This window comes from Pelmatolapia mariae, linkage group LG14, assembly GCF_036321145.2.
Source record: "Pelmatolapia mariae isolate MD_Pm_ZW linkage group LG14, Pm_UMD_F_2, whole genome shotgun sequence".
NCBI classification, from domain to species: Eukaryota; Metazoa; Chordata; class Actinopteri; order Cichliformes; family Cichlidae; genus Pelmatolapia; species Pelmatolapia mariae.
Genome location: NC_086239.1, coordinates 24050366 through 24070013, shown reverse-complemented (window position 1 = coordinate 24070013; position 19648 = coordinate 24050366). Strand labels below are relative to the sequence as shown.

Genomic DNA, 19648 nt, shown 5'->3' with positions numbered 1-19648 from the left:
TGTATTTCATTCACTGAAAGTGTTTTGTACTTAATCTGAAGCCTCTACAGAAATAATTTGAATGAAAGACGAACACTTTTCTCAAAATGTAGACATGTTCCACTAGATGGCGCCAAAGTGACTCAAATTACTTGACGTTAGGACATACGGAGCCAATTGTTTCTTTATTATAATCCCCTTACAGTTAATTTAATCATTTCCATCCTTTTAAAAAATGTTTTTACGTCTTCCCCGCCCCCCCGAAAAAAGCTCCTAAACGTGTCAAATCTTGACAGTCTGTTAAAAAAAACCTGTTTATTTCTCGGGGTTTTCTTCTTGAAGACTTTGACAAGTGCTACTATCAAAACAAGTGATGCAACAAACCGCACGTCTCTCTGTCAAAGCGTCAGGGTCCTTATATGGCGCTCGAGGTGACCAGTGGAAAAAAAAAGATGTCAGAGTTTTGAAAACATTAGCAGCCGTTTCTCGCCTGGTTTCGCTTTCAGTAGCTTTGTGTAGCTTTGTGGTTGAAATGTGCTGTTGTGGGAAAGGTGGCGAGTCCCTACTAGTGTGGGGACTCCCGTGGGTGTTGTAACCAGGCAACAGAGACGATGCCTGACAGCTGTAAACAGAAAGATTCGGTGCTTATGGAGCATCTGCCTGGAATTACCCCCTGATGCATATTCAGGAGAGACAAAGTAACAAAACAAGGTCTGAAAGTGAGGCACAAAGTGCCATATTCGGTGTTTTTTCCTTTTTTGGTAGGCTGTCACACAGGAGCATCTGTCACATTCAGCTTCACTCATTTTAAGCTAAACAGGACATTGAAGTTATGGATGTTTGACCATAAAACTCCCCATCACCAGCTGGATCTGGATCAAACTCACGGCCCTTGATTAATTAAACTGGTGTGACCAGTATTTCCTTCACATACGTGGTGCAGCATGGTGCATTATCTGTGATTAAACCTGTGATGTCTAAGCCTTAAGTCCTCACCATAACTGCATGATATATTATGTTCTCCAAAGTCCTGGTAAGCACTGGACAAAATAATGATCATAATAATTCTTACTGTGAGGCATCAAAACTACATTTTCCCCCAGAAAGTGTTTTATTCTCACATCTAAAAGAATGAATAAGAGTTGGGGTCATCAACTTTGACCTGATTTGCTAGCTGTAGTGCAGTGAACTGAGTATTCAGCACTGTATTTGTATTTTATTCCAAATGCAGATGCTTTTTGTGAAAGGGAAAGTTGACGGTTGTTTTTAAGGAAGTAATTTAGCTCTGTTTTTGTTGACTAAGTGCTTTCATTTCCTAAGATTTTCTGGTTTGGTGATCTTAACCTTAGAGGGTGGAACAACCCAGATAAAATTAGCCAGATGTGCTATAAGCTGCTACATGGTATTTTACTCCAAATTTAACCATGAAAAAACAGTGTGTATTTAATAAGAGTTGAAGCTGTTGATTGATGTCATAGTTTGGTCATTTTTTCATAGATGTCTTTACAGTCTGACTTGTTTCTGCAGCTGAGGAGTCAACCCCTGCTGCCCGTAAGGTTTCCACACAGGAAGTGATGTGCCGAAATACAGAAAGTCAATCATATTCAGCGATTTCAAATCATTATTGGCAAAATAACTCTTTAAACTTCAAGACGAGCGACTGAAGCTGATTGACATGGTGCTAAAAACATTACAGCAGGGGTGTCTAACTTTCGGGGTACCTGTGCTGCCTGGGGGTGGTGCCGGGATGTGATGTGACTTGTGTTGGACCTCTGACAGAGACTTTCTTGCATGTTTCTCACACAATAAGCTGGTGTTCGCAGCTTCTTTGTCTTCGCTATTGGCTGCGGCCACTTGGGTTTCTGGGCTATTGTGGGTTCTCATCAACTCATCAACGCCGTGTCACGATGTTTGGTCTCTGGTGATTCGGGTGATTTTTATGGGAGTGAAGGTGTCCTCACAACATAATTTACCAAGCTGCCTGGTGTTGGCTGTGCTTGTTTGTTCATTCTTTTAGTGACTTTCAGCATCTGTATAAAATCAGGCTCCTCTCAGAGTCACAGTCTGTCATTTTTGTCACTCAGCATATTTTAAATGCTCTAGATGCTTCTGTGAGGGGGAGGGTTTCGTCTTGTCAGCGGAGATTTCTTAAATTCTGAGTGGGTGGCACCTGTGTATTTGTCTGATCTCACTCATGTTCACACTCCTATCTACTGATCGGATCAGATCCTCTATATTCCAAAAGCTAGGCTTATAGAGATATAATAGAAGTGACCGAGCTTTTTGTCTCTGATTGTCTCACCATTTCATGTTAGAACTGTTTTTTTAACTCTTTGCACAAGACTCATTTCTAATCTCTGGCCTTTAAGTTGAGCTAAACCTTGACATCAGGTAATTGGTTTTGTTTTTTGTCATTTTATTATTGGCTGCCTGTGAAACATTATGGCCGACCCGTGTCGTTTGAAATGTGCTACACAAGTAAACTTGACCTTGATCTAAAAATGAGTTCTCCCCCAGACTTCTGTCATCAAACACTTGCTCACAGGTCTGATTGTTGAGTTTTCTCCCTAATATTGTGAAAAGCACACTGAGAAACTCATTCCTGTGATTTGGCTTTATATAAATAAAACTGAACGGATTTTTCACTTACAGGAACGCATTGCATCAGTTTCTCATCTACTAATATGTGCCATTTATGAGTACGTGCCTCGTAATCAGTTGTGTACATCTAATTGCTGTGGCGTAACTACAGGAGGAAAAAAAATCGATTAAATGGACAGCCAGCATGAGTTCATCTAAGAGATACCACTGAAAGTTTAAACTTGAAGCTGAGGTTGAAGCTCTTCAGCCTCCTCTTTTTCGTCTTTCCACAACACATGACTCACTCTCTCGGCTCAGCACTCGCCAGATACTCCACAGACATACTGAGATATCTGCATGTCCCAGAAATGTAAAGTTCAAACCATGAAAGGCACATTTCTGTTTGAAGCCAGAGACAGAAACTGGTGGTTTATTAGGCTGAGGAAAAAAGTGAAGATTAAGATCAGCACTTTTTTTTTTTTCTTGAGAGTTACCGGTGGCTTAAAAAGGGGCCATTCACTAGAAGAACCTCCGATGATAAGGACATGTTTGGTTTTTGTTTGGTTTTTTAGGAGTAAGCGATAAGGTGCCAAGCGTTAAGTGGTTTCTTCTTCTCCGATTTGAGATTATAGTTCTCGGCTGTGTGAGTTCAGACATTAAAACAAACAATTATGTAATTATTAGACAAAATCATCCAAAGATGAACTGATTAAAATTGAATTCATCCTCCAAAGGAAGCTGCCTGATCAATCCTGGGTTTAAGCAAAAAAAGCTTTTCCTTCATACAAGATGAAAATCTTAAAAAGCCCTTACTGTCTAAGGCAAACAGATCCAGTGGACAAGTCTAGACAGGTCTTAGCAGCTGGTTATACAGCACCCTTTCACAGGAAATAAAGTGCATCTCTCTCTGTTTACATAGGATCAAAGGTCTTAGAGATGAGCTCAGTGTGGAGTTTCCCAGAGGCTGTAACTGGAGTATGCTCCAGGGTGATGGATGGGGCCAACAAACGGTAACTCCTGCTTTAATTAACCTGAAGAAAACGGATGCACACAGTCAAATACGGATATTAAAGCACAGCTACAACGATCTCTTTACCACTCAGCAAACACAAGTGTATAAAAATGTCTTAATAACTTGTGTCATGATCATTTAAAAAGGGCAGACACTGAAACCAACAATGGGAACCACTTTATAAAGGGATGAAAACTAAATATTCATATTAAATGCTACTGCTGAAAAAGCCTTCTAGGCTTGATTTAAGAAAATATTAGTAATTTTTAAAAAAGGACCCCCGCTGTCAGTTCTATTGGGACATTAATAAAAATTGCTGGTGCTTAATAAGTCTTAAAATTAGGCAAATACAACCTCCGATGAATGAGTTACACTGCACCATTACTTATTTGACCAAATGCAGGGGCAGTGTGAGAAGAACTGAGTACACCCCATGATTCAAAGCCTGGAGATCCGCTTTTAGTAGCAATAACTTTAAATAAACAAATACTTTTGGACCACTGTTTGTGACCTAAGGCCTAAACGTGACCTAAACATACTAACAGAGTCTAAGATGTAACCCTTCCGAATTTTTTTGCAGTTTTTCTGCACAGTCTGACTTTGGGGGACTGAATGATGGACTTCAGATTATTTAGAAATGGCCTTACAACCATCCCCAAACTGATGGGAAGCAACAGTTGCTTCTCTAAGATCATTGCTGATGTCTATCCTCCTCTCAGTGGTGTATTAACACACATCTGAATACTCCAGACCAGCAAACTGACAGAGGTTCATAGAGGTCCTCACAATTAATCAAGTTTATTTTATTAGCAGCACTTGGCTAATCCTTTCCTTTTAATCCCTATGGAAGCAGTAATGGTGTACTTAGGTTTTCCTGGCACTGCTTTGGCATCTTGGCTTTTGTTAAGTAATGAACCTGTGTAATATTTAATGCTGTGTCAATCATTTTTTGGTTGTATTAACTGTGTTTTATGACATGGTAAGGTCAAGATTATTGTAATTAAGTCCTAAAATGTAAAGCCTTAGTACTCTGTTATACTTATGCTCCACATTTTTATTCTTGGACTCTACACAAGTTTGTTTGCATGACAGCTCAAAATAAATAATTCCTTATTTATCGTATACTGGATCTTTGTGAAGCCCCTCGGCCTCTGTGACCATGTTAAGTATATCTCCGCTCACTGCCATCACCGAGCAGTACTATCTGTATTAATAAAAAAATGAGTAAGGTTAACATCCCTGTGTGTCTCAATCGCCAAGTTTCCCCAAAAGCAACGGAGTTACAAAAGACTGGGTGTTTCACCAGAGTCCACAAAAACTAAAGAGGAAAGCACAAATAGGGCACGTTCCCAGACTGGATTACTGTAAGAAGTGATAGTCATGTTTTAGGCAGAAAAAAAAAAAAGGAAAAAAAAAAAAGAACCATTGTTTCTTTTGAGAGGCTGTGACTAAAGTGACCTCAAGGTGTCTCACAGCCATAAACAATAGGGTGATTTATATCCTCTGGGTTTCTGTCTAATGGGTTGGACAAACAAGTACTTCAAGGTTCTCTTGAGGCATTGAAGATATTTAAAACTGCGATGTGACAAGCCGAAAAGCATCTCGGAGCTGTCGAAGCTGCCAAGAATCATTGTTTTTATAAGTGAGAGAGCAGCTCAGGAATGTGTGTGGGCGGCAGCTGAATCGCAGCGCCTACATCCCCTTTAACACACTCTAATCTTTTATTTCTACCTCTCGCTCTGCCTCAACAGGAAGTAGTGACACAACAAAAGTTACACACAGACATTTTATTTTTCTCCGACTACTGCACTACACTGAGTGGGCAGACATGTGATAAGGTGCGATTGGAAATTCGAATGCTTAGCACGAGAGCGAAACTGACAAACAAAAGGAACTGACACAAAGAAAGCCAGGAATAGGAAAAGGGCTGTTTTCTATTACATTTATGTTGATTAAATATTAAACAAGCCAGCGGCTGTGGCGGCCAACAGAGAGCAATAACAGACAGGGACAAAGAAGAATTGATCTCAAACTACTGTACTTGAAACTTTTGGTGATAAAAAAAAAAAAAAAACCTTTTATGCTGCCGGCAGCTTCAGCTAAGCAAACAAAACAAATGTCGCACAAACATTTAATACGTGCCATTTTAGTCTCACCTTGCAATTAAAACAGACTGCAATTATGGAAGTTTACAGCTTTTGTGGAGAAGTTTGAGTTCTCCTTTTAAACTCCACACTGAATGTAGGCTTTAAATTAATGCTTGCAGCACTTATGGAAAATAAGGAATGCTAACTTGCTCCCGAAGACTTGGCCAGCAAGGCTTCGGGAGCAAAAGAAAAAAAAAAAAAAAAAAGGTACGGTGTTAAATACAGGGCAACGTGGAAGAGCTGTGAAACCAAAACAGTCTACAAGCACAAAGTGCAAAGCAGCAGCAGCAGCAGGAAAGAAGGCGCTCTGCTCCATAATGGTTTTGAAGTCTAGCAGAGCAAGTGCAGCAGATAACTCACTACAGGAAGATAGTTCACAAGTGGATACAAGCACCAAAAATGCCACGTATATTCTTCTATGATTCAAGATAGCCGAAGTGTTTGTTATTTTTATATTCACTAGTTTCTCATTTACATTTGACAGCATTTCAAGTTGATAATGACAGACGACATAAGCATGAACTGAGGCTGCGTTTTGGGGAAGGCCCTTATAGGGGACTGGTGGTGGGAGGTCCCTGTGTGCTAATGAGAAGTGAACGAACTGAAAAAGCTGAACAAACAGTTTGCTGATCAGGCCCAATATTATGACCACCTGCCTAATGCTGTGTTGGTCCCCCTATTGCTGCCAAAATAGCCCTGACCCATCGAGGCGCAGACCCCACTCAACCCCTGGTAAGTTCGGAGGTGGGGCCTCCTTGTTTGTCCAGCAGGTCCCACATATCCTCAATTAGACTGAGATCTGGAAAATCTGGAGGCCAAGTCAATGGCTTAAAATGTTCCTGAACCTTTTTTTACTTGTGGCAAGGTGTATTATCCTGCTGAAAGAGGCCACAGTATCACCATTGTTCCTTCCTTGGACCATTTTTAATAGAATCTGAGGTCTGTGTGTGTCTGTGTGTGTGGCTTACAGTGAAAAAACTCCTTTGAGTGCCAGCTCAGACAGAAAACACTCAGATGGAAAAAAACAAAAAAACAAAACTGATTGTAAGTTCTCACAGAAGATCAGACACTGATGATCACTAGTGTGAAACTTAGCTAAGTGTTCAGTACTGACTAACTTGTTGTGTTTAGATTGGCTACATGAGTAAGCCAATAAAACAAACAGCTTAGCAGCGCAGTGGTGCGTGGGTCTCCGGCGATTCTAAAGTGGTGTGACGGTAAATGGCGAGCCCCACCTCTCACCCATTGTCTGGGATGAACTGGATAAGTGTGCCAGCATGAGAGCACTGAGCCAAGGATAAAGGAGCTTTGAACCAGTGCCATCAAAGGGGTTAAAGTGGAATCTCTCGGCCTGCAGAGCTATGCGCAGCCTTAACTGTCATCAGACCATCGGAGCAGCATGTAACATGTGTTATTTTGCTTAATTAGGAGTTATACCTTTGACTTAAAGTCAAATCCATTAAAAATCAAGAGAAAACCTCTGAAATGTATTAAATGGATGATATTCTGTGATGAAAGTTCAAGTGGCTGATGGGATTTTTCAAACTTGACTCCAGAGAGACAAGCATATGTATTTTGGCACTTGTATCCACTTTTGAATGATGGTTTCAGTTTTCTGCTGCGCTAATCAGTACCAGTCTCATACTAAAAACAAAGCAGGCGATAGCTTGGTTAGCTTAGCACAAGTTCTAGAAACAAGGGGAAGCGGTAAACTAGCTTAATGTGCTCACATGGCAGTGACATAAAACTGTCAGCAAGGAAGTGACCAAAATGTTAAAAGATGACAGAAACAGAAACAGCTGTAAACGGTGCTACACGATCCTCAAAGTTCCTCTTCCGTTTTCACCTGAACCGTGCCATCCTGCGGCTCCAACTGCGGGTTCTGGCTCTCGCTGACAAGCATGTTGAATTGCAAGTCACTGTAATGGGAAAAGTCCTGCAGGAAGCCGGAGTTCTGGTTGAAGTTCATATCCACATTAGCAAAGGCGGAGGCAGTGATGTCCAAGTTGCCAGGCACGAGTGAGGAGAAGTTCGGGTTATTGAAGACCTCCCAAAATTCAGGCATGTCTACCAACTGGTTGTAAAGGGCCGCCTCGTCGGTGTTTGAATCGATTGGATTGCAGTAACGTGGTTCCGCCGCAGCGGGTATGCCGGGCAGGACAGGGTGCGACCGCTCTTGTGGCGACATCATGTTTTGGGCCTCTGGGAGGAACTGGATGACCTGATCTGACGCAGGTGCGCTCTTGGCTGAAACAGATTACGTTACAGAGAAAACAAAGCTGTTAGAAACATGATGAATGGTCAGTTATTAGACGGAGGACTTTGTACCTGGATTGTGACATGTGATTCTCGACCTTTTTTAAAAAGCACACACACACAGTCTTGAAAAAGGTCTTCACTGAGATTACGGGAAACCTTTGAGGAGAAGTGCAGAGCCAGCTGTGTGATCACTTTGAAAGGTGTTTGTCTCAATATTAATCTGTAGTACTTTATGTCACAAGGACTGTTTTGCCTTGTTTATATCAGTCAGACCAGGCTATGAAATGGAAATAACTGCATGGAAAAACCTCCAAAACAAGCACACAGCTGAGTTGACATCAACAAAAACTAGCCTTCATGAAGGTGGAACTTGCTGCTCTTTAGTTTTAACCTTTTGTACAGTTTACCCTGTTGCTTTTAACCCCTTTGTACTTTTATTACACACCATCTTTATCTTGTTTGGTGTATCTATATATGTATAACACATAAAACTCTAATCTATCTTCATGTGATAATCAGTCATATAAATGACATGTCACATAAGGAGTATTTGTGGCTGACCACTTCCTCTTTTTCATTTCTGTGTATTCCAGTGGTCCATTTTGGCATTTTTGGCAAATGTCATGTTAGCATGTGATCTGTTCTTTATCATGCAGTGATGAGTAGACAGAAAATGATTAAGTGTGATTTTTTGAAGGGCATTGTGACTCGTCCCAATTACTGAAGCTGCCATGTGTCTAATAGTGCATCTTCACAGCAGACGTGCTGACTCTTAGTAGGTGTGGTTAATGGCACAAACACCAACTCAACTGTTCCACTGAGGTTTCTGTGTAATTCACCCAAGTGAGCGTGACCAAGACGCCCTTTTTTCACAGGAAAATAAATGAATGGCTCACTTGCACCTCGTTTCCACCAATGTAGTGCTGGTGTGGAGCTGGTGTGGGGGGCTTTCTTAGAAATTAAAAAAAAAAAAAAAAAAAAAAAAAAAGGCAAACGCTACTAGCAGGTGTTGGAGTAATTTCCATGCAAAAAAAAAAAAAAATGCATCTGCTAGTCATGGGTGAAATTCCTGCACACTTAATTTTGTCTCAATTTTGGTGTCAGCAATTCTGTGGCACCATCCTGGGCCACAATGCCATCAGCCCTTTTTCAGGGGAAATATGTGGAACAGGTTCTAAATTATGGACTGGTACTGCATCAGTGGAAAAGGGGCTTTGTGGTTCTTGAAGTCAGGCAGATAGACTACTGTTTAAACCTGGATTTTGGGAAGACTGGCTATTATTTAACAAGCAGTTTGAACATGATTGTGAATAGCTTTAATCTGGACTGAGTGTCAAGTTAAAATAAAAAATAATTGTATTCATTTAAAGGCACTTTATGCCTTTTGCATGATGAAATCCAAAAAGTTTAGATTTAAAATACTGGTTTACCGTGCTTTTCCTGTTGTTATAAGTCACAATATTTTGAGTGAAAATATGTAAACACGGAGCCAGAGAGGTGGCACGCCCCAGTCAAACAGTTCACATGCTGAATTGTAAAAACACAAAGATCAAACTGACAGTCTGAACCTCACCTGTCACACAGGGCTTCTCCTTGAGGTTCACCTCTGACTTTAGCCTTGTCTTCCGCTTCACCTCATACGGGTCTGAAATGAGAAATGAAACGCTGTCAGTGTTTAGCAATAATCTGCTGCATCTGTTTTTTTAATTTGTAAGCACTATGACTGGTAAAGAGGAGAGAGTGCTGACTGGCATGATCCAGAGAAAGAAGGTGGCTGTATTGCGTGTGCAGGAGACCACGTGGAAAGGCCAGGAGCGCTGGAGGTGGATTCAAAATGTTCTATTGTGGTGTAGATAGTGCTGTGGACGCGCAGAGAGTGTCAGACAGGATCATGGGGGTGGTTTTCAGTGTTATCTGTGCGTATGCCCCACAGGTTGGATGTCATTTAGAAGAGAGAGGGGAGTTCTGGAGCAAGTTGGATCAAGTGGCAGAGAGTGTCCCCAAGGGGGGAAAGAGTAGGACAGACTTCAATGGACATGTAGATGAAGGGAAGAGAGGTGATGAGGAGGTGTTGAGTAGGAATGGTATCAAGGAATGCAGAAGGAAAGATGGTGGTGGCCAGTGACGTAGTGGTGGAATGAGGACGTACAGGAAAGTATTCAAAGAGGCTTACAGTGAGTTGTATGTGAGGCTGGACACGAAGAAAGGAGATAAAGGTTTGTATTGATTGGTTAAACAGAGTGATCGAGCTGGAAAGGATGTGCAGCAGGATGGAAATGTACTAACGAGTAAGGAGAGTGTGCAGAGAAGGTTGAAGGAGTACTTTGAGAGAAAAAAAAGACAGAGGACAGTTAATGAATGAGAAAGTGCAGTGAGGAGGAAGTGAGGACAGCTATGAAGAGGATGAAGAACAGAAAGGTGGCTGGTCCTGATGACATAAGGAGAGAGGACAGTGGACTTTATGACCAGAAGAAGGAGGGAGACTGGTGGAAAAGTGAAACTACAGGGAGTAGAGATAGTGGAGGCTCATGGATGTAGTGAAGGAGGACATGCAGAGGGTTGGTGTGGCAGAAGAGGATGTTAGGGAAGTCCAGTACTGACTGACCTGGATTGCGAGGCAGGTACTTGAATGTAATGGGCTCGCTCTCCATCTGGTCTGAGATGCGACGCAGGGCCAGGTTGACTTCCACTTCCTCTGTGATGTCTTGGTCCTCGTAGGGCGGAGTCTTAAACACGATGGCGATCTGTCGGTGCACGTCTGTCTGGGCAAACTCCCCGTTCGCCTTCCACGACCCTCGCCTGAAGATGATCTCGATGTCGTCTGAGGACCAAACACACAAAGCTCTTTATTATTCAAGAAACATTAGAACATGTTTGTGTAGGTTCTCATTCATCCAGGTCATGGGAGTCTTTAACAAGAAGCTTCTTCACTTCTGGGAGTCCCAGGTTTTATTACATTAGGGACCCCGTAATGGTCAGCACCTAGGCTCATGGGACCCTTGACTCCAAGGCCACCGTCCCGTTAGCCTTAAGAAGCGAAGAAGCCTCTTAATTAAGAATTGATGAGAAAATGTTTCAAAATGATCCAAAATACAAAGAAGATTAAAAATAAAACCTTTTTAAGAGGAATCAAAACTTTTAATACTTTTATTCAAAATAATTAGGTCACAACAGTTTTCTTCTTTAGGGCGCGTTACCACCTGGAAACCACCTACAAGTTCTCTTTCATCACATCCACACACCTCCTCTTTGTGCCTTCTTCTTCTCTCACAGCGTCTTTCTACCTGCACGTCTTCACTGCACATGTCCAAACAAACTCAGGCTCATCTTTCTTACTTTGTCCCAGAACCGTCCAACCTGAGCAGTCGCTGTGATGAGCTCCAAACATCTCAGCATGTCAAACTCAGCTTCTTCCAGGTCTTTTCATACGTTTCATGCAATGTAACTGATCTCTCAGCTGCCTTCTTTACTTTTACTTTCATGTTGGTATCCTTCTGTCACAACCCAGTACCCTTTTCTTCACCTCTTTTTCACACCCCAATTGTTCTGGATGGTTGACCCCAAGTATTTAAACTCAACCACCTTCACCTCCTCCATCATCCTCACCTCACCAAAACACATTTTCTACCTTGCTCCTTCTCACCTTCACTCCTTTTCTCTACATAGGAAACCCCCACAGCTCCCTGTGTAGACTGACACATCATATGCAAACATAATATTCCACAGAGTCAGACCTCATCTGCCAGCTTGAGAAGCTCTGAAAGGCAATCCTCTGTCTTCTCAAATTCACTTTTAACCAGTCTGTCGCTCCTACCACACACTATTGTCTCAGTGCACCCATGCATATCCTGCACCGCTCTCACACTTCTCTCTAACACTCCTGACTTCCTCATGCAGCACCGCACCGCCTTTCTGGGCACCCTGTCACATGCTTTCTCTTAGTCAAGAAAAACACAATGTGACAATGTGACTCTTGACCTTCATCATGCTTCTTTTTTACTATTTTAAGTTACAAAAGTGTGGGTGTGTGTTGTTTTTTTTAAATAACACAATCACAAAAATCTCATTTAAAAGTTAACTAAAGCTCCAAAGCCCTACACGTAAACTTAGATTGTAATCAGGCTCTTTGTCGCGTTTCCGAATAGTGGAAACTGGACTTGTTTTATGTAATCTACTCCTGGAACCTAACTTCAAAAAACTTTCCTGTTACCTTTCTGCACTTTGTCACACAACATGTAGACCTCAGTCTTGCCAGTGCAGGGACCTTCATACAGGTTCAAATGGGTGATCTTCAGCTGTGATGTAGTTGTTGCCTCTGGAATTAAAAAACAAAAAAAACATGCATGACAAAGCGTGAGAATAGGGAAGTACGCCGCCTTATTTTTGGCGCGCTTGGTTGACTGTGGTCAAGGCTTTTCGGTGTGTTTGTCTGGTTATGTCTTACTCTTGTCATAAATGGGTTTCGACACCACCGGGCTGAGATGGTCTTTCCTGCCGTCCTGCCACTCGAGCTCGCACTGAAAGCACAGACGCACTGAATTCATGTCCATGTCTTCAATGCCCTTCGAATGCCCGGCTGAGGGGAGAACAGAGACAAAATAAGTCAGTGAGGACAGAAAAAACTGCCTTTATATATGTGAATGAAGAGCAACGTGGAGATTAAAGTGCCGTGTATTGGCATACGTCTCCCACTCACTCTGAAATGGGTCGATATTTAGGCTTCTTCGCTTCTGAAGTGAAATGTCCAGCTCTTTCCGCCTCACACACTGAATACCGAGGTTAGCGAAGCTGGGTGTAAAAACAAGGGGAACTATTCAAATAAAATGTAAAGACACACCACGAAATTTAAAGTATCAAAATGGCAGGGAACGAAGGCGAATGCTCACCTGTGACGTCGGTTGTTGCGAGGGTTGAATGTGACAAAACAGATCCCTGTACTATTTGGACAGTCTTTACCCACGAGGCAGTGGGGGTGAGGCCGGTGTGGGAGGTCTTTGGTCACCAAGGAAACTGTGACGTTGACCTTCTTTAAGCCGTCGATGGAACCCTGAATCTGAAAGAAAGAAAAGAACAAGATTTATAGCAAAAATCCAGAATAAGTTCAGAGCTGTGATGCCTATTAATGTGATTTTCTTGATAGAAAACACAGAAAAGTTGTCTAAAGTTTTTAATTTTTTCCCTGACCAACAGACCAAAGCTGTTGTAATATGCCAAACTAAAGCAGATAACCCTGACATCTGAGAAACTTGGCTTGAAAAGAGTTGAAATAAAAGCCGATTAACCTTCTCTATATGTTGCTCCAGGATTTTTTGTCTCTTTCCCCCTCAGACATTTATCTGGGGCAGACTTTTAGCAATAGGTTTCTAGAAAATGAGAAGTCTTTAATCTATTCAGAGTATAAATAATATATTAATAATATTAAATAAAAATAGGAGTAATAAAGTCATGAATAAAATTATAAAATGTAAAATAATAATAATACTTTGGTGGGGGGGGGGGGGGAATCTATCAATCAGGTGCGAAAGACTGAAGACAATAGAACAATGTTAGGAAGGGACGCCAAATATTATAAGAGAGTTAGAGTTACCTTTCACTGAAACGCACACAAAAACTCCTTTTTGTGTGCGTTTCCCCCTCAGTCTTTTATCTGAGCAACCTGTCAGACTTTTAACAATAGTTTCTAGAAGGTCATTACAGATTTCCTGGTGCATTAAAAAAAAAAAATCAAACAAACAAAACTACCTAACTCAGGTACCAGTTTCGTCCAAAAATAATGACAGGTTAACACCATTGTTCAACTCTATTAATATCCATTATGCAACCGGACATTTCCTTGACTAAACCTTACATAACCTGGTAACCAGCAAGTCAATGTGTGAATGATCGTGGCGTGTAGATGTGTGTGGTAGTGTTTTTTAGTAAGCAGCTGGGGGATACACCTCCTTGTATCTCACTGCACTTGAGCTGGGATTTGTGGGGACTTTCTAATTGATTCAGACAAACCACATTTTTTCTGTCTCCACCCATTTCAGACAGGAGGGGTCAAGTGAACAGAGTAAACAGGATCAGCTGTGGTTAAAAGTGCCTAACTGCCTCTGAGATCGTGTAAACTCCCCTTCTGAAACAAAAACTCCTACCTCTATCGTAGGCAGGGTCTTTTCAGTGTGGGTGCTGGATGCACCCAGGATGCTGCCCGCCGAGCGTCCTTCACATTCATAGCGAAACCTCATGCCTCTGTCTTTGGGCTCCTCCACTATCACGAGCTTGGGCTTGTCCAGAACGCGCTCCAGAATGTCCGTGTCGCCTCGGTTCTGAGAGGACGGGATGCCGGAGTTCTTCGAGCTCAGCAAACACGAGGACCCTCGCCCAGAGGAAGGATGAGTCGATGCCATATCCATGACAGGGAGGACTGGCTGATGGGGGGGTGGAGACAAGAAAAAGCAATTTTAAGCAATTGACTTAAACATATTTACCTTGCACTAGAAACTTCTGGCAGAAAAGGCAGCATGAAAAGATGCAGACAACATGCAACAACCAACCAGGCCTCACGACTGTCCCTAAAGGCTGGTGATGCACATCAGATGAGTCTTTTATAACCTGATCTAATGAGTAAAGATAATTTCTGTACTCGAAAGGCTTCAAAGCAAATCCACAAAACATCTGAAAGAAGAAACAAGTTTTTTTTAAATTTTCCCCCACTGGTTTGTGTTTATTTTATGTTTTAACCATTTCTTTATCATGTTTGTGATCTCTATGCTTTTTATTTCTGTTCTGGTCTTACCTCATGCCCCCACAGTTTTTTTTCCTATTCCATCTGTTTTACCAGGAAAAAGACTTCATATTTCTCATGAAAACTTAATTTACACTCGGAGGTTTTCTTGCTTTGGATGTACAAATGCAGTGAGTCAGTTTGCTGACAGCATGAAATGTCTCTCCAGTTGAACTATGCCTTTAGATTTCCAATCATCAACTATCGACCTTTCTCAGCACTCTTCCAAGAAGAAAAACTGAACTTCTGCCACCAAATAAAAGTACTGGCAACTGCCAGTACTACCCCTCAGACTCCCAGCAGACGCACCTGTGGTATCAATTACAAAATCCTACGTCATCTTGTCCTCAAGTTATCGCAAACTTAGGTGCCCACGTCACCGGCCTCGGTGAGGTGACGACAATACATGATCAGCCTTTTACGGCTTAGGAGTAAAAACCTGACCTGACAGTCACATTTCATTCACCAGATTTCCATCTCGATGTGTAAAGGAGATGAAGTCACCAAGTCAAATATGCGGACATTCGCAACCTTTAAGAATACCTACAGTTTCGAAGCACTGACTCACTTTCAAAGCACAACTTCATAAAATCCTTTTAATAAAATGTTTCCCTTCCAAACTTCTAGGTTATTTAATTTAAAAACAAGTGTGATGTTTCAGTATTTCACCATTAAAAAAATACAATAAGAGAAAAGTGTCAAAAACGGCAACAAATGCAATTTAATATCTCAGAATATCTCTAAATGATTACTTTGCATCTTTTTGTAGCAGCTCAGCTCCCATTTTGGGAACCCCCATGTTAAACTAAGTCACTCTATATAAAGCAGCTGAAAGTAGCTCCACTTTGACAAGCTAAAATACTACAATGGTACTTTTTACACACCAGTGTGTCTGTATTAACAGTCTAATGATGTTACACGGTTTTGCGGTTTTACTGCTGAAAGAGCTTTTTCTCCCGCCTCGACATCTTCATAGTTTTAATGAAGAAAAACAACCTCATGTCTCTTGGGCAGTGATGACACTACAGATGAAGCATGCAGTGAAAGAACTGACTCATGGCGTGTGTTTCTTTTTGTTTTCTCTCCATACATGTGCTTTCTATCAGTGAGCAGAGTTAACCTCGTGCTCTGCGACTCCTCCTCTTGCATATGATGTCTTATTTTTTCCGTTACACCGCAGACCACCGAGCTTTTTCCGCTCCCACTCAAGACTTCGTATCTCTTTTTTGTCTTTGCTGCTTTTAGTTTCTCTCTCTTTCTCTGCAGTGCTCTTCCTCCATCCTCGCTCATTTGTTTCTGCCCATCGAGGCGCCTGATTGCTTTCTCTTACATCAGCGTGAACCCAAAGTTATCACAAATCAAGTTTCACCCGACTCACTGCAGTCTATCTGTTGTAGCTAATCTAAAAAAAAACAGAAGATAAGAAAGATAATGATCAAACCTGCAGGTAAGAAAAGTAGTAAAGAAGTCGCCTCCTTTGTCAGACGTGTTGCTGTGAATCATTAAACCATCGCTGCAGAGATGTGGGTGATACCTCTGCATGAGATCATGTTTCATAATATCCTGTCGAGCCCCAGACGTCTTTGGTCAAAATGTTTGTATGCACCCCTGCAATCGTGTTAGCCCCCTCCCAAAAGAAGAAAAGAAAAAAAGAAAAAAAAAAAGGACTGGACCTTTCAACAAAAGCCTGCTACACCGAGCCAGCAAACGGAAATAGGAAGTCAGCTCAGCCTTACGCCCTTCAGCCAATCACAGCACTGACACTGGGGTGAAAAATGCAACCTTTCGTCTCCGGTGGGTTTGGCTTGTAAACAGAAAGGATGGCAAACTGAAAGCAGGAGTCAGATTACGGCTCTTCCAAAATGTCCTCCCACTCCCCAAGCCCACCTCCTCTATAACAACAACAAAAAAAAAAAAAGCACAAAGAGGTGTGCTACACTCCCTCACAAGCTGCAAAACCTCTTCAAAACCAGCAACATAACCTGTGCAGCTCATTCACTAAGAGAAGGCTGAACTTCTCTTCTAGCACCCTTCATTATTACCCATCTGTGCGGTCACTACAGTGCCTCTCTTATCAGATTACAGTCTTCTGAGCTCCCTGCTGCCTGTAAACCACGTGCTTTCTGGTAGAAGCCGGACCTGCCGAGTTGCCTAACGGCTGCTCTGTGCCACACAGCAAAAAAGCCAACCGTCTGCAGGCTGCACATGAATCATGCAGCACTTCATACCACCAACATTCAATCCTCACAACAGCCTCATTATAAGAGCTGCAGCCACCGCCGAGGAGGAGGAACAGACGCTTCCTCTGAACGTGTTTTATATCAACTGCCTTTCAATAATAGCACAAAGACAATATGGGAAATAAAACTACTGTTGCTAATAATAAACCGAGGGAAGAGCATAACAACCTGCCCATCTGTGTGGCTGCTTTGCACAAACAAATGATAAGAAGAAAACCTCAAAAAAACAATCAGAGAAGCCAAAAGCAGATACATTTTAACAGTTTCTTCTCATAAATAAAATGTTTTAAGTTTTAGCTGAATCCATTAACTGCTTTAATGTTTATGTTGCCCAGCTAAGATAAGAAAAGGCTAAAAATAAGAATGCCATCATTATTGTTATCATTGTTTATTAGTCATAACCTTTCTCCAGACAGCTTAGACTCCAGTTTCCTACCTGTTATACAGTCATAGCAGCCAAAGTGATTGAATATTTACAAAATAGTCGCATGTACTGACATTTATTTCTCTGGTTTTTATATAAATTAAGTATCAGGTATATTGATTATGACTTGATCTAGTTAAATAGAACCTGGATCGAAGTAATGAGCACAAACTTTGCCAAGAATCTGTAAAAATTATGCCCCTATTCACCCCAGGCTGGCAACTTTCACAGCCCACAGCTGATACAAACACCTCTCTGCTTGGCACCCTTGGGTGTTGCCAGCAGTCTTTCTGGGTAACGTATGAAACTGCGAAATGAGCTGGAAACCAGAAAAATCAACACCCTGCATGACACCACCTAAAAAAACAAAACACAAACACCCACCTTAGACGAGGTGCCTCTTGCAACCAGCACCGGCTTGGATGTTTGCGTTGGTTTGTGGATGGGGGTTGGTGTCGAGCAGGGGAGGCCAGCAGGTGGAGGAGGTGGTCCAGGTAGTCCAGATAAGGAGGGTGTTACCTGCTCACTTTCTGTGATATATTCTTGAATCAGGTCTGTGTAAATGAATAACAACTGATGGTGAATCCAAAGTGAAAGTGCAAATGTGGTAAAAATCTGACACCGGTTTAGGGCAGCAGCTATGCTGTTTCTTTATGTTTGGGGATTTGAAAGCAGAAACACTTCCATTAACATCTTTCAAACCTAATAGTATATTACTGCAATCTATTTTAAGACGTGGCAACGTGTCACAAGACACCGTGTGTCAGAATTTGAGTGGTTACCACCTCACATGAACCGTTTCCTCTGTTTTGTTTTTGTCACTGGTGCATGAATCTGTGGCACGTTGTTTCAGCACTGCACCAATAAAAAAACAAGCCTCCTGCCATGTAGCCAGCCTCAGTTTAACCAGTGAAAGTGAATCTAGAGCAGTGGTTACCTGCAGGTAAATATACCTTTTGGGGACCAGTGGTTGTGGTCTGTCATGTCTGACACTTTGTCAGAAATCATGAAACATTAAACAAAGCAAGCATCTGCAGCACAGTTTTCAAAGTTAGATAAGAGAAATCAGCTGTTGTGACTTTTTTCATGTTTAATTTAATGTCCCAAATGTTGAGTTCTCCTTCTCTGACATCGGAAATAAGACAACCTAAGATTAAACAAGCAGGAACTCTGATGATGGTTCACTCCTCCTGCCAGAGGTCATCTCAGGTCACCGTAATGCCTCCCCGCTTCCGGCACATGCACGCAGAGCCAAAACAAAACAATACATAACAAAACAAAAAAGACCCACCACTCACCGAAATCTAGAGAGTTGAGGCTCGAACAATTGTCGTCCTGCGGGTCAATCCCGGGAAGGGGTGTTGTCTCCTCTGCTGTGAAAAATCACATGCCTCAGGATGATGTCAGCGCTTTTACGCACAAACACACGCAAAGATTCAACAGGTTTACAAAAGACAACCACCCACCAGAGGTACCGTTGACCATGTCCATGTCTATCATGGCATGCGTCCAGTCTTTAAGACCACTTTAAGGACGTTAAACTCCACCGTCGTGTCCTTGAATTCTTCCTTGAGAACTCTCCAAACCGGATGACTCTGGGTTTTTTCCGTCTCGGCCCAAACCTTCGTCCTGAACTCTGAAACAGCTCCTTAAACCACCAGTTAGACTGTACAGCGGCTCAGAGTGTCTGTCTGATCCCGGCGAGAAGTGTCAAACCGTCTCGAAGCCATGTGTTGAAATGTCTGAAACGAAGAGTGCTCCGCTTTTGTGTTTCCGGCAGGCTTCGCGATTGGCTGCTGGACGCGTGGAAATCCCCCTCCGCGCGTAACGTCACCTCACAGACGGGAAAACCCCCCCAGCGACAGCACGAACCGAACTTTTAATCAAACGGCGCTTTATTGATTTGCATAATGCACCATAGTGAGGCCAGAAAAGGCATTTTACCCTTAAAAGCCGATTTCCCCCCTCATTATGTATGTAAACTGACCGCACGTATCGGCGGCTCGTCTTGTTTTCATATCGGCTTCAGCGCATATGCAAATCGGTTTTTAACTATTCAAATTAGCCTCTATCCCAGAGCTAATGTACCTATTTTTAGCACAAAGAAGTCAAAAAGCCAGCTCTTTCTCAGCCACACGCCCTCTGATGCATTTCTCCTGGTTACATCATGTCTTTATCACGCTTCTCCCGGTTCCTCCAATCAGGGAGACGTGGGAATTTCATAAGTGCAAAGTAAAA

General features: G+C 42.1%; 1 protein-coding gene across 3 annotated transcripts; it reads right to left on the bottom strand.

Annotated features, from left to right (window-relative positions):
• Positions 1 to 5352: 5352 nt before the first annotated feature.
• Positions 5353 to 19155, bottom strand: relb (v-rel avian reticuloendotheliosis viral oncogene homolog B). 3 transcript variants are annotated; one of them, XM_063493184.1, is made up of 11 exons: positions 18877 to 19155; positions 18709 to 18783; positions 17795 to 17964; positions 14115 to 14390; positions 12864 to 13030; positions 12674 to 12765; positions 12422 to 12553; positions 12188 to 12292; positions 10583 to 10798; positions 9551 to 9622; positions 5353 to 7965 (listed from the first exon to the last, which is right to left on the bottom strand). In XM_063493184.1, the coding sequence occupies exons 1-11, from the start codon at positions 18908 to 18910 to the stop codon at positions 7541 to 7543; spliced, it is 1764 nt and encodes a 587-aa protein (XP_063349254.1). In that variant the 5' UTR covers positions 18911 to 19155; the 3' UTR covers positions 5353 to 7540. The 3 variants fall into 3 exon arrangements, with proteins under 3 accessions (XP_063349254.1, XP_063349255.1, XP_063349256.1); XM_063493185.1 differs by having other exon boundaries at positions 18709 to 18780; XM_063493186.1 differs by lacking the exons at positions 17795 to 17964; positions 18709 to 18783; positions 18877 to 19155 and adding an exon at positions 16188 to 16311.
• Between the last annotated feature and the right edge of the window lie 493 nt (positions 19156 to 19648).